Source organism: Pecten maximus, unplaced genomic scaffold (assembly GCF_902652985.1).
Source record: "Pecten maximus unplaced genomic scaffold, xPecMax1.1, whole genome shotgun sequence".
Lineage (NCBI taxonomy): Eukaryota > Metazoa > Mollusca > Bivalvia > Pectinida > Pectinidae > Pecten > Pecten maximus.
The window spans coordinates 1,299-14,578 of record NW_022980654.1 but is presented as its reverse complement, the minus strand read 5'-3'; the positions used below and the strand labels follow the sequence as shown (position 1 = coordinate 14,578).

General features: G+C 34.1%; 1 protein-coding gene across 1 annotated transcript; it reads right to left on the bottom strand.

Moving 5' to 3' along the window:
• Window positions 1-11: 11 nt before the first annotated feature.
• On the bottom strand, window positions 12-10,893 carry LOC117319596. Its single transcript, XM_033874376.1, has 3 exons — window positions 10,704-10,893; window positions 476-590; window positions 12-210 (listed from the first exon to the last, which is right to left on the bottom strand). The coding sequence occupies exons 1-3, from the start codon at window positions 10,891-10,893 to the stop codon at window positions 12-14; spliced, it is 504 nt and encodes a 167-aa protein (XP_033730267.1).
• Between the last annotated feature and the right edge of the window lie 2,387 nt (window positions 10,894-13,280).

Genomic DNA, 13,280 nt, shown 5'->3' with positions numbered 1-13,280 from the left:
TATTGATATCGCTAATGCCAGATGTAGTATAGATTTGTACAGCAGAAATTCAGCAAAATCACTTTCGTCGCAGAATAAGCAACGAATATTATAATGCTACACAGAAGCATGTATGTAATACCCGAGTGTCTGTTCGAGTTGTTTGAAGGATTTGGCCCTCCATATGCCACTGAGGGTGAGGATGCAGTTTCGCCGGATGTGGATGATTTTCTGATTGTAAAGAAAAAGAAAGTGAACACAATTTTGGATAGCAACGTTAAAATCACACTAGATATGTATTATACATGACTCATATATATTGGCTGCTCAGGATATCGTGGCTATTGTGTTTTGGTATTGATGTTAGTGTCGTGCTTGCGATTATGTGGTGCATTGGCGTATATCATAGCATCAAGATTTATGATAATAACAGTCAGTGTATTCATGCAGTAGTCTTTAAGTCAACATTACGTCCACCTCGTTAAAACCCACTAACCGTTTGATTATGCAAACTACCGCAATGATCACAATCAGGCCGACGACTATTAAAACGCCTCCGACTCCAACATATGTGCCAACATTGCTACCGTCATCCTCTGTCTGTTTCTCGGCTGCAAGTGACAAAAAAGCATTCTGTGTGATTCAGTTTGCAATTAGATTTAAACAAATTTAAAAGTTCAAAGAGTACTTAATTTGTCTTCTAAATGTCTTATTAAGGTACATAAAGCTATCGAGATGTGAGATGAAGCTTAACAAGAATTTTGATGAACAATACCTTTGACTTCACACCGCTGACCGGTCCAACCCATTTGACATGGTACATTACAGTGACCTGTGTCTATAGGGAACAACCAACCAATTGAACCCGATTCGGTATTCGGTGATATGTTTGGTTGTTCTGTTGTCACTACCCCAGTTCAGTGTTTGGTGATATATCTGGTTATTTTTTGTTGTCACTTGCCCGGTTCCGTGTTCTGTGTCTGTGTTTCGACTCTTTTATCTAAATAATGGCTCCACTCCTAATTTTTTTCTCGTTCGGCCTTTTTTTCTTCATTCTTTACAAAAAGACCAGAAATTAGGGGGTGGGGGAGATAACATTGAGTTATCTCCCCCTGATCTTTATTCTATATCTTATTTGTTTATATTTCTGAGTAGCACGATTTCTATACTTGGCTATTAACCAAAAACCATCACTTTAAATTCAAAGCTTATCAAGATATTAAAATTTACATTTCAAAATTAACTCAATTTTAATGTGGTTTTCTCTTAAGAATTTCATATCCGGCACCAATAGAAGAATCAACCTACCAGCCTAAGACTTGCAGTCAGGCACTGCATATTTTGATAGCATATCCTATGGTTCTATCCTGTTCCAGAAAAGTTATCTTTGAAAAATGTGAAAGATGCTATAGGGAACAACCAACCAATTGAAAAAAATATATTTTTGAAACAGCCCCTGTGTATAGAACGTTGAGCCAAGGATAAAATGTCTGGCAGCCACTGATTGGCCAGTATGTTATGAAGTGAGAAAATAGATATGTAGCTTGATAGGTAACTATCAATAAGAAATGTTGATATAAATTTCTTAAGTCCGATTGTTTTTTTTCCCAAAAGTTCACGTAATAAACAGGTAAACATTTAAGATTTTTGAGAATGTTTACTGCGAAATTCACCTATTTTCAAAATGGCTACCCTGGAGAAAACTTGAGCTGAAGGACCCAACTTTTTTTTTTGATTAGGTGTTATATCAGACCCTAAACTTTTGTTATAAACCATAATCGTCATATTCAATTCAAGAATTTGAATGAAATAATCCAAAACGTTAACACTAAGGTCTATGGGAAAACAATTGGTTGGTTGGTCTCTACATATAGCTACCGCATATGACATTTTGTGCCTTCTAGCGTCCCAGGAAACCAGATGATGGGACCGACTAGCACATTTTCGGACGGGATTCTCATCTTGGAGGCATTGTAGCAGAATTTAGAGAGAAATTGAGATTCAGGGGGGATTGATGATGAAAATATGACACATGTAGTGTTACAAGGAGGACCATAGACCGGACAGATACGGACATACATTCTATATTTCAATTGTAGCGGTATATATCGTGGCTCGAGGTACGGTGGTATGCTGGTTGTACTGCTGGCACTACCCCGGTTCAATGTGTGGGTGTGTGTCTGGTTGTTCTGTTGTCACTACCCCGATTCGGTATTCGGTGATATGTTTGGTTGTTCTGTTGTCACTACCCCAGTTCAGTGTTTGGTGATATATCTGGTTATTTTTTGTTGTCACTTGCCCGGTTCCGTGTTCTGTGTCTGTGTTTCGACTCTTTTATCTAAATAATGGCTCCACTCCTAATTTTTTTTCTCGTTCGGCCTTTTTTTCTTCGTTCTTTACAAACAGACCAGAAATTAGGGGGTGGGGGAGATAACATTGAGTTATCTCCCCCCGATCTTTATTCGATATCTTATTTGTTTATATTTCTGAGTAGCACGATTTCTATACTTGGCTATTAACCAAAAGCCATCACTTTAAATTCAAAGCTTATCAAGATATGAAAATTTACATTTCAAAATTAACTCAATTTTAATGTGGTTTTCTCTTAAGAATTTCATATCCGGTACCAATAGAAGAATCAACCTACCAGCCTAAGACTTGCAGTCAGGCACTGCATATTTTGATAGCATATCCTATGGTTCTATCCTGTTCCAGAAAAGTTATCTTTGAAAAATGTGAAAGATGCTACATATAGCTACCGCATATGACATTTTGTGCCTTCTAGCGTCCCAGGAAACCAGATGATGGGACCGACTAGCACATTTTCGGACGGGATTCTCATCTTGGAGGCATTGTAGCAGAATTTAGAGAGAAATTGAGATTCAGGGGGGATTGATGATGAAAATATGACACATGTAGTGTTACAAGGAGGACCATAGACCGGACAGATACGGACATACATTCTATATTTCAATTGTAGCGGTATATATCGTGGCTCGAGGTACGGTGGTATGCTGGTTGTACTGCTGGCACTACCCCGGTTCAATGTGTGGGTGTGTGTCTGGTTGTTCTGTTGTCACTACCCCGATTCGGTATTCGGTGATATGTTTGGTTGTTCTGTTGTCACTACCCCAGTTCAGTGTTTGGTGATATATCTGGTTATTTTTTGTTGTCACTTGCCCGGTTCCGTGTTCTGTGTCTGTGTTTCGACTCTTTTATCTAAATAATGGCTCCACTCCTAATTTTTTTTCTCGTTCGGCTTTTTTTTTCTTCGTTCTTTACAAACAGACCAGAAATTAGGGGGTGGGGGAGATAACATTGAGTTATCTCCCCCCGATCTTTATTCTATATCTTATTTGTTTATATTTCTGAGTAGCACGATTTCTATACTTGGCTATTAACCAAAAGCCATCACTTTAAATTCAAAGCTTATCAAGATATGAAAATTTACATTTCAAAATTAACTCAATTTTAATGTGGTTTTCTCTTAAGAATTTCATATCCGGTACCAATAGAAGAATCAACCTACCAGCCTAAGACTTGCAGTCAGGCACTGCATATTTTGATAGCATATCCTATGGTTCTATCCTGTTCCAGAAAAGTTATCTTTGAAAAATGTGAAAGATGCTATAGGGAACAACCAACCAATTGAAAAAATATATTTTTGAAACAGCCCCTGTGTATAGAACGTTGAGCCAAGGATAAAATGTCTGGCAGCCTTTATAAATTGAGAAAATTGGCCAGTATGTTATGAAGTGAGAAAATAGATATGTAGCCTGATTGGTAACTATCAATTAGAAATGTTGATATAAATTTCTTAAGTCCGATTTGTTTTTTTCCCAAAAGTTCACGTAATAATAGTAAACAGGTAAACATTTAAGATTTTTGAGAATTTTTACTGCGAAATTCACCTATTTTCAAAATGGCTACCCTGGAGAAAATTTGAGCTGAAGGACTTTTTTTTTTATTAGGTGTTATATCAGACCCTACACTTTTGTTATAAACCATAATCGTCATATTCAATTCAAGAATTTGAATGAAATAATCCAAAACGTTAACACTAAGGTCTATGGGAAAACAATTGGTTGGTTGGTCTCTATATTACAGCGCTGACCAACACACTGGCCACATTCCTGTGAACAGGAACTACCAAACATTCCATCAATGCAACCTGGGCCCAGTTGTTCAAAAGGTGATTAGGCTAATCACATTTTAACACTATTTTTCAAATCCTGATAAAATAATTTCTGGTTGAACTAGCTTGACAAAACTTTATGAAATTCTGTAATTCTTAATTCTCTTTCAACTGGCATAGTTTAAAGATGATATACTCACGGGTTTTTACGGAAGCCGAATAGGACCAATGAAAAAAATAAACTTAGTTGGTATCATTAAAAAATAAAGAATGAAGTGTAGTAAGGGGCGATAACTCGTTATCGTTCCTTACGGAACGTAATGATAGTATGAGCTAATTCGCGATTTTTGCCGGCTATTGTAGCGATTTGGGAGCGGAAAAAATGGCATATACAATTTTGATGGGCTTTTGAACCGTTGTAAAACTCGGCTCGATCTAGGTCTGGATGTATCTGGTATCCCTGTGGAAATTCGTATTTATGAGATATTTTGGGTCAAACATGCCAAAATCGTCACTTTGACTAAGAGGTTCTGTTTAAATCGCCCTCAAAATTCAGAAAAAAATCCAGAGATATATACAATGCACATACAAAGAGATAAATGTTTCCTGAAGAAAACAGTCTGTTTAGTTTTTCGATATCTTTAGCAGAACGGTTACAAGATTGTTTTGAAAATGGCCTATTTTTTCGACCTTCTCAGTATTTTTCCACTCGACTGGGGTATTTTCCTGCCTGTTTTGATGACGCAAGACCGGGTGTTTCCTTTCCGTTTAGCACGGTAGAACAGATGGACCGGATCGGCATACATAGTTATCAGCATTAAATTCATTACAAATCAACTGGTTTTATATTTGTTTTGCGCGAGTCATCTTGATGGTGTATTTGAAAGCCTGCATTAACATCAACAGGTCCATTAAAATTGATGTATGAAGTTTATATGTAATAGAAATTATTAACACAATTGGTTTGGTCGGCTTGACCGCATATATAAAGGACAATATAGAATAACGCCATCCTGAACTCATCGGGTATTATGACTGAAATGATTCTCCGAGGAGTTCCGGATGGAACAACACCGGGGACTTCACGCCGCTTACTCGTTCAACTCCAGGCAGTATAAGTGAGTTGTATTACATTTTCGCGTCAGGGCCAGGACTTTTTAATACCATCTCATATCAAAAGTGACATTGGAGATTATAGTTGTTCTACTATGACCATATTTGTTGCTTTCCAGGATCAGTATTCATCGTCAACCCAGACCAGCGTTCAATTCTTTTCGATAACAAATCTAAACTCGTACTGAGTCGTAGGCTTCCAGTACTGGCAGTAGGCTAGTGTAAATGTTACGTGTTCATTAACGTTTTAGAGACAGGCGACGTTTAAATATGTAATATTTAATTAATTTCTTTATTGTTTGTTTAATGAAATTACTGTGTCGTTAGTTGATGCAGAGACCTATATACTAGTATAGGTCTCTGGTTGATGCTTTGATGTCTTGATCAGCTGATATTTGTTTATGTTGAGGAGCAACGACGTTTCGAGAATCATATCTCATACATATTAGCTTACGATGACACGAACTTTCAAGGAACTAGTGTACATGTACTTCAGTACACACTAGCAGTATATTGAACAATTCTTTTTCAGTAATAGAAGTTTTTTTTCAAATTTTTAATGAAATATTTATATTCTAATGCTTTAAATTTTGAAATTTAAGTCTCTGACCTGCCCTTTATTGAGATGGTTCTTAGGACAGTGTCAAATTATATCATCTTTTGCATTAATAAATATATGAAATAAGTTTTCAAATATATTTAAACCCTTCGCTTTTATGCACCAAAGAAAACAATATGCAAGAAAGATGTTCTGACAAATTTAAGCTAAAATATTGTCAATTATTATGTTGCATTAAGTAAAATTATGTTGCTTTGGGTGTCATGCATTTTTTTTTATCTTTTAAAATTAAATTAATTTCAACTTTTACAAAAAAAAGTATAAGATGGAAAATTATTTGACAAAATCAAAGAGCTACCAGGTTTTAGCTATCACAATTTTACAAAATAGTTGACTTTGAAATTTCATGAATTAGTCAATTTTCAAATATCTATAAGTTGCTTTATTATCAATTCCATATCAACATATTTCAACTCTTTGCTTACATGTACATGTGCCAAAGAAAACCATATGCGAGAAACCTGTTCTGACAAAATTTTACTAAAATTATGTCAATTGTTATATCACATTAATTTAATTAACTAATTTAGGGTGTGGGACCATGTTGTATTTTTGTTTTATCTTTTGAATTTTTAATCTGTTTCAACTTATTACAAAAGGTATTATAGAAAACTACTTGTCAAAATTAAAGAATTACCAATATTTTGTTATCACTATTTTACAAAATAGTTTTTCTCCAAAATTTCATCTGCACACAGGTAGCAATTAGTAAATTTTGAAATATCTTTGCTTTAAATACCATTCCAACATATTTCAACCTTTCGCTTACATATACCAAAGAAAACAATGTGCAAGAAACCAATTCTGACAAATTTATACTTATGTTTTTTTTAACTATTATGTATTTATTGTGTAGCACTAAGTTAAATTCAATGTTGGGGAACCATATGTAGTTTTTTTTTATCTTTTGAATTTAAACTTTAATTATATAAAGGTATTATAGAAAATTATTTGACAAATTCAAACAATGACCAGGATTTTAATGATAACCATTCTACAAAATAGTCTTCTTCATAATGTCATCTCCACACAGGTAAAATACTGTAACACAGGGACTAGTGTACATGTAAATAGTTTATATGTTTCTGTTTTTTAGGCCAACACCACCATATGCATATACACTCCGTATTTACATTAGGAGGGGTGTTCTAAATTGTTGGCCAAAGACCGCACTTAATTTCCTTTTATATTCTACTGAAGAAACAAATTCAGAATTTTGAAACTTTACATAAAATCTGGTTTTAATTTCATATTGTAGAACTATTCTCTCATTATCAAATATTTTGATATTGGGATAACACCATTTTCTTTAATTTTCACATCTTTTACAATTGCAACTGTGACAAATAAGAATTAAAAAGTTTTAAACAGTTACTGTAATTGCAAGCCTTAGACCGCAAGTAATTATCCTCTATGTTCTACTTAAAAAAAACTTCATTAAAATGTTTTTGAGACTTTGCATAAAATATGGTTTTCATTTCATTTAGTAAAACTATTCTCTCAATTTCAAGCCATTTAGATATTAAGAAACAAATTTTCCACAATATTTACTGTAAGATAGTTTATTAATTATTTATTATTGAGGGGCCGCGATAGCCGAGCTGGTTAAGATATGTCATGACACTTTATCACTAGCCCTCCACCTCTGGGTTGCTAGTTCGAAACCTACGTGGGGAAGTTAACTGGTACTGATCGTAGGCCGGTAGTGTTTCTCCTGGTACTCCGGCTTTCCTCCACCTCTAAACCTGGCACGTCCTTAAATGAACTTGGCTGTTAAACCAAATACACAAAGTTTATTAGTATTATATATACAGAAGAAGTATAGAAAAGTTTGAACAGTTATCCTGCAGAAGAAAAGGGAAGCTGACAATCAGGCCGGTATGTGCTGTCGTGGTTGTGTCTTTGGGCAAGACCATTTTACCCTTATTGCTCTGGATGGCATGCAATGGGCCTCTTATATGTTGTTCAGTCAGGTAGTCACCAACTACTACAAGGAGACCCAGCCTCAGACTTAAAGATGCTACTTATTTTTCAGAAACCGGACAAGCTGGTCTACACTGCTACCTTACAAGAAGTTTAAATCATTTATTTGAAAAGAAAATATTATTTATTTTGCTTGGTAAGCTTCATTTTCATAAATTATTGCACCATTTCCTGGATGGCATGTGGACAGACAGGTCTCCTGCATGTTGTTCAGAGGTAGTCACTAACTACTACAAGGAGACCCTGCCTCAAACTGACTCAGCTGGCTATTCAAAGGGTGATAAACAAAGCTAACAAACCAAATATATATAAGAGTAAGAGATAATTGCCACTTAATTTTCAGAAACTGGGCAAACTGGTGTACACTGCTACCTGATAAAAGGTTGAAAAAAGATATTTAAAAATAAAAACATGTTTTATTATGCATGGTTAAGCTTCCTTTACATGAATTATTGTTCAAATTCACATACAACAATTTAAAACTTGCTAATTACCTAATTTTCATCTGTGATAGAAAAAGGGAGATAACTTGCTCACCTGTTCTTGATATAAAATTACCTGGGTAATTATAATGTACAATTCATATTAATGCTTTTGTAGATATTTCCCTAAAGTTATATTCATGATCGATCAATTATCGATATGATGATGATTGATCATGAACTTATTAGTGATTCCCAACACTACTGAAGAAGTTGCAAAAGTTTTGAATAAAAAAAAAATAGATAATCTCCCAATTTGCTCGACATGGACCACTGACAAAGACACTGATACTGACTTTAAACTATGGGGAAAGTCTCGAAATATCAATTTGAAGAAATGGCTATGTCAAACAAACAAACAATTTTCCTTCTCTCATTTGTATCATTGTGTTCCACTGGGGAATTCATACAAAAATGGGATTTTCCTCGCGCAAGTGTGATTTATTAACAATTTTCTCCAAGATTAATATTGGGTTGAGCCAATTCCCATAAAATCTTGGATATTCCTATCTGAAAGAGTTAATCCTATCTTTTTCGAGGAAATTTGTCCAAATTTAGATATTGTCTGATTGCAATGAAATTTGGTACAGTATATAGGTACATCATGGGACACCGGTTACTCTTGTAACCTCACTTTAACCTTTTTTTTAAACAGAATGACTGCCATTTCCCAGCCTCTGATTGGTCCAAAATAAGATATTGTCCAATTTTGATGAAATTTGATATGTAGGTACATCATGGGACACCGGTCCCTCTGGTCACCCCATTTTCACATTTTACCAAAATGGTCGCCATTTCCTGGCCTCTGATTGGTCCAAATTTAGATATTGTCTGATTTCAATGAAATAGGGGTATTATGGGACAGCAAATTCAACTTTATGGGTTTCATTTCCTTGGCAACAAGACAGTTTTACTTATTTTTGTTTAACGTCCTATTAAAAGCCAGGGTCATTTACAATATTTGTAAGGACGTGTTGGTTTTGGTGGTGGAGGAAAGCTGAAGTACCCGGAGGGAAACCACTGACCTACGGTCAGTACCAGGTAACTGCCCCACGTCGGTTTCGAACTCGCATCCCTGAGATGGACAGCTAGTGATAAAATGTTGGGACACCTTAACCACTCGGCCCTGCGGCCCAACCTTTAACACAGTCTTCTCATTGGTTGAAATCTAGATATTGAGCGATTTTTGATGAAAACTGCTGAAACAGAGTTATCGCCCCTCACTACGCTTCATTCTTTCTGTGACATCCTTCAGGTGTCACCCAACTAGTAAATAAAAAATCTCGTATATACGAGTTTATTTCTCGTATATACGAGTTTCATTCTCGTATATACGAGTTTATTTCTCGTATATACGAGATTATTTCTCGTAATAACGAGATTATTTCTCGTATATACGAGTTTATTTCTCGTAATAACATGTTTATTTCTCGTATATACGAGTTTATTTCTCGTAATAACGAGATTATTTCTCGTATATACGAGTTTCTTTCTCGTATATACAAGTTTATTTCTCGTATATACGAGATTATTTCTCGTAATAACGAGATTATTTCTCGTATATACGAGTTTATTTCTCGTATATACGAGATTATTTCTCGTAATAACGAGATTATTTCTCGTATATACGAGTTTATTTCTCGTAATAACGAGATTATTTCTCGTATATACGAGTTTCTTTCTCGTATATACGAGAAATAAAGTCGTATATACGAGAAAGTAACTCGTATATACGAGAAATAATCTCGTTATTACGAGAAATAAACTCGTATATACGAGAAATAAACTCGTATATACGAGAAATAAACTCGTATATACGAGAAATAATCTCGTTATTACGAGAAATAATCTCGTATATACGAGAAATAAACTCGTATATACGAGAAAGAAACTCGTATATACGAGAAATAATCTCGTTATTACGAGAAATAAACTCGTATATACGAGAAATAAACTCGTATATACGAGAAATAATCTCGTTATAACGAGAAATAATCTCGTATATACGAGAAATAAACTCGTTATTACGAGAAATAAACTCGTATATACGAGAAATGATCTCGTTATTACGAGAAATAATCTCGTATATACGAGAAATAAACTCGTATATACGAGATTTTTTATTTATTTTTTAATGATACCAACTAAGTTTATTTTTTTCATTGGTCCTATTCGGCTTCCGTAGCATTAAATGAGAAATGAAATTTTCACTAATCAAGTGATTAAGCTAATCATCTTTTGAACAACTGGGCCCTGAAATCCAAAACTGTCATACTGAATAACGTGACATTTAAAAAAAACTTTCTGAAATACATAATTACGAAATATATTAAAACGTCAACCTGGTTTCTTAAGTTAAAGTGCCAATAGAAAAGAGCGATCAAGTGGTTACCTAAACACTGTTCTCCATCCCGGGTACAACTTGTGCAGTTTTCCAAACAAGGCAGCTCACATCTGTCTCCATATCTACCGTCAACACATCCGTCTGTATTGTATATTTCAATCAAAATCAATAAATGAACAAAACGATCGATTTTCACGTGAACTTTAAACAGTATTTCAAAAGAAACATTTGTCATCATGTTCACTATATTTGTTTTGCAATGCATAGACAGAAATGAGCTGAAAACAACGAAATCAGGAAAATTAAATACCAGTGCAGTGGCCATCGAAATCACATTTTGCAGCAAAACATTCAACCGAACATTTGGCGCAAGTAGGACCGTATTTACCAACATTACAATCTGAAAAATAAGTGTATTAGTTTATATTAATTTTAACATTATTTTGTTTAAGAGTTACATTTACATACAAAAGATGAAACAAGAAAAATATCAAAGCAGAACGTGGATTACATTGATTGGAACCAGCTTCAAAACATTCAATCTTATCAGAAAAGACTGTTTTATCAATCCCTTCCTTCCCTCTGATCAATCACTGTTGAAAATGTTTTGTGATATACAGAGTGCCGTTGTTTTTAGTTAAGTGTTATTGGTACAACATTTAGATAGTGACTGACGCTAGTAATTCGTGTAACAAAGTATCGATACAACCTCTACTGTATAATCAGTCGCTGTCAACATATTCTTAAACACAAATCCTAACTGTGGTAGAACAAAAACATATTTCTCGTTAACATGACATGCTGTATCAAATGTAAATGTTCAATGCTTACCAGTACACTTTCCACTTTTCTGCTCACAGTTGGTATTGCCACATGTGTACGGGCATGGCTTGTCACACCTCTGACCGTACTTACCTTCTGGACACACTATGAATATCGAATATTTACAGTTTATGTTAATGATCTTTCATATGTCCTGTTTCCTTGTTGTCAATAATCAAGGTTTTTAATTAAAAGTAATTTCAAATGTCAAAAGAAAGACATCTAATTCAATTTGGTATGTCCTTACTGTACGATTTTATTCAAAACAAATACAGAAGGTATAGTACGACAAGTTTAAGTGCATCAGAAGAAAATTCAAAGTATCAAATAGTATAGTATATACTGTACACACACACACATATATATATATAGTATATATGGGGCAAAGAAGTAATTCAAACAGTGTAAACAATAAGGCTTGTTAAATTTTCGAGGCAATCCGCCCCTTTATCAAAACACAAAAAATTACAAATACAATCACATAATATATATAAGAAGTACTGGAAATACAATAAATGCAATAAGAATAATGTTTTAGTAGCTGGAGAAACCACAATGAACCCTTCGGCAAACGTGGGCCGAAGGCGGATACTAGCGTGACTGCATCATGTTCAACACTAGAACGCTATGCGACCAACGACATATTAATAACGTGTGTTTATCGTTATATGAACTAAATTAAATAAAAAAGATATCAATCGCTATCTTTTTCTACCTCTATCATTTTTTCTAAAATTGTCATATTTTTTCCCCTTATATTTTGCGATTTTCACATCATCATCAAACTTCGCGGTATCGGTTAATGTGTTTTTTCAAGTCAAATCAAATAGGTTACGATTAAATGTGTAACCTTGTCAAATGCTGTAAACCATATTTATCATCACAGGGAACTTACCACTTATCTATGATTAAGCTCCCTTCTATTTATGATTACTCATTTGTTATCCTTCATATATTATTATCTATTTGTTAAAATTTGCTTGTTATTTCATTCTGAAATACATGTAATCATAAATCAATGTGTTTAACTTTGCTTTGTTTCCAAAGAACTAAGAATTACAAAAAGGAGAGAAAGGATAACTAATAACAAACAAGAAATACGAAGTAGTAAAACTGATTATTACAGAAGACGCAGAGGGATATTTTATTAATTACTCATTTTTTGCAATGCTCCACTTATTGGCTGAAGCTTATTTGTTATTTGATAATTAAAAAAAAAGCAAAACGAGGCATCCCACATAAAAATATTCATCGAATTTTTTTTGATAGATAACATTGTTTTTCCAGAGTGAAAATTTTCATATTTTCTTATTTCATCAAAACTCTGCTTATACACGACAATGGGAAAAATGAAAAGCTGACCCAGTATATTTTGCTATCAACATATTATTAACAAAATGTCTAACAGTATCTTCAGTAATATTGTGCTATGCACAAAATATATTTGATATAACTGAAGATACTGTTAATTTTCCACTATCTATCCTGGTGTCTTAAAGGTAAATTTTGAACGACTATGATCATTATAATAATAGCAAAAAACAAGACTATATCAAAGGTTAATCGAAATTGAAATTTTAACACAGAAGCAATTAAAAAGAGACGGGGAAAACCCCGATTTCCACGAAGATCCTTAAAGATGTAGAAGGAAAATAGGACTAGTTTTTTTGTAAGCGTATTCTTTTTCGTCGATAAACAATAACCATGTCAATCTAGGACAAGTCAGAGTAATTCCCCTTTCTCTAAAACTTTGTGTTGTGATTTTTTGCTATTTGCAATGTTGTCAAAGAGGTTAGCTCATCA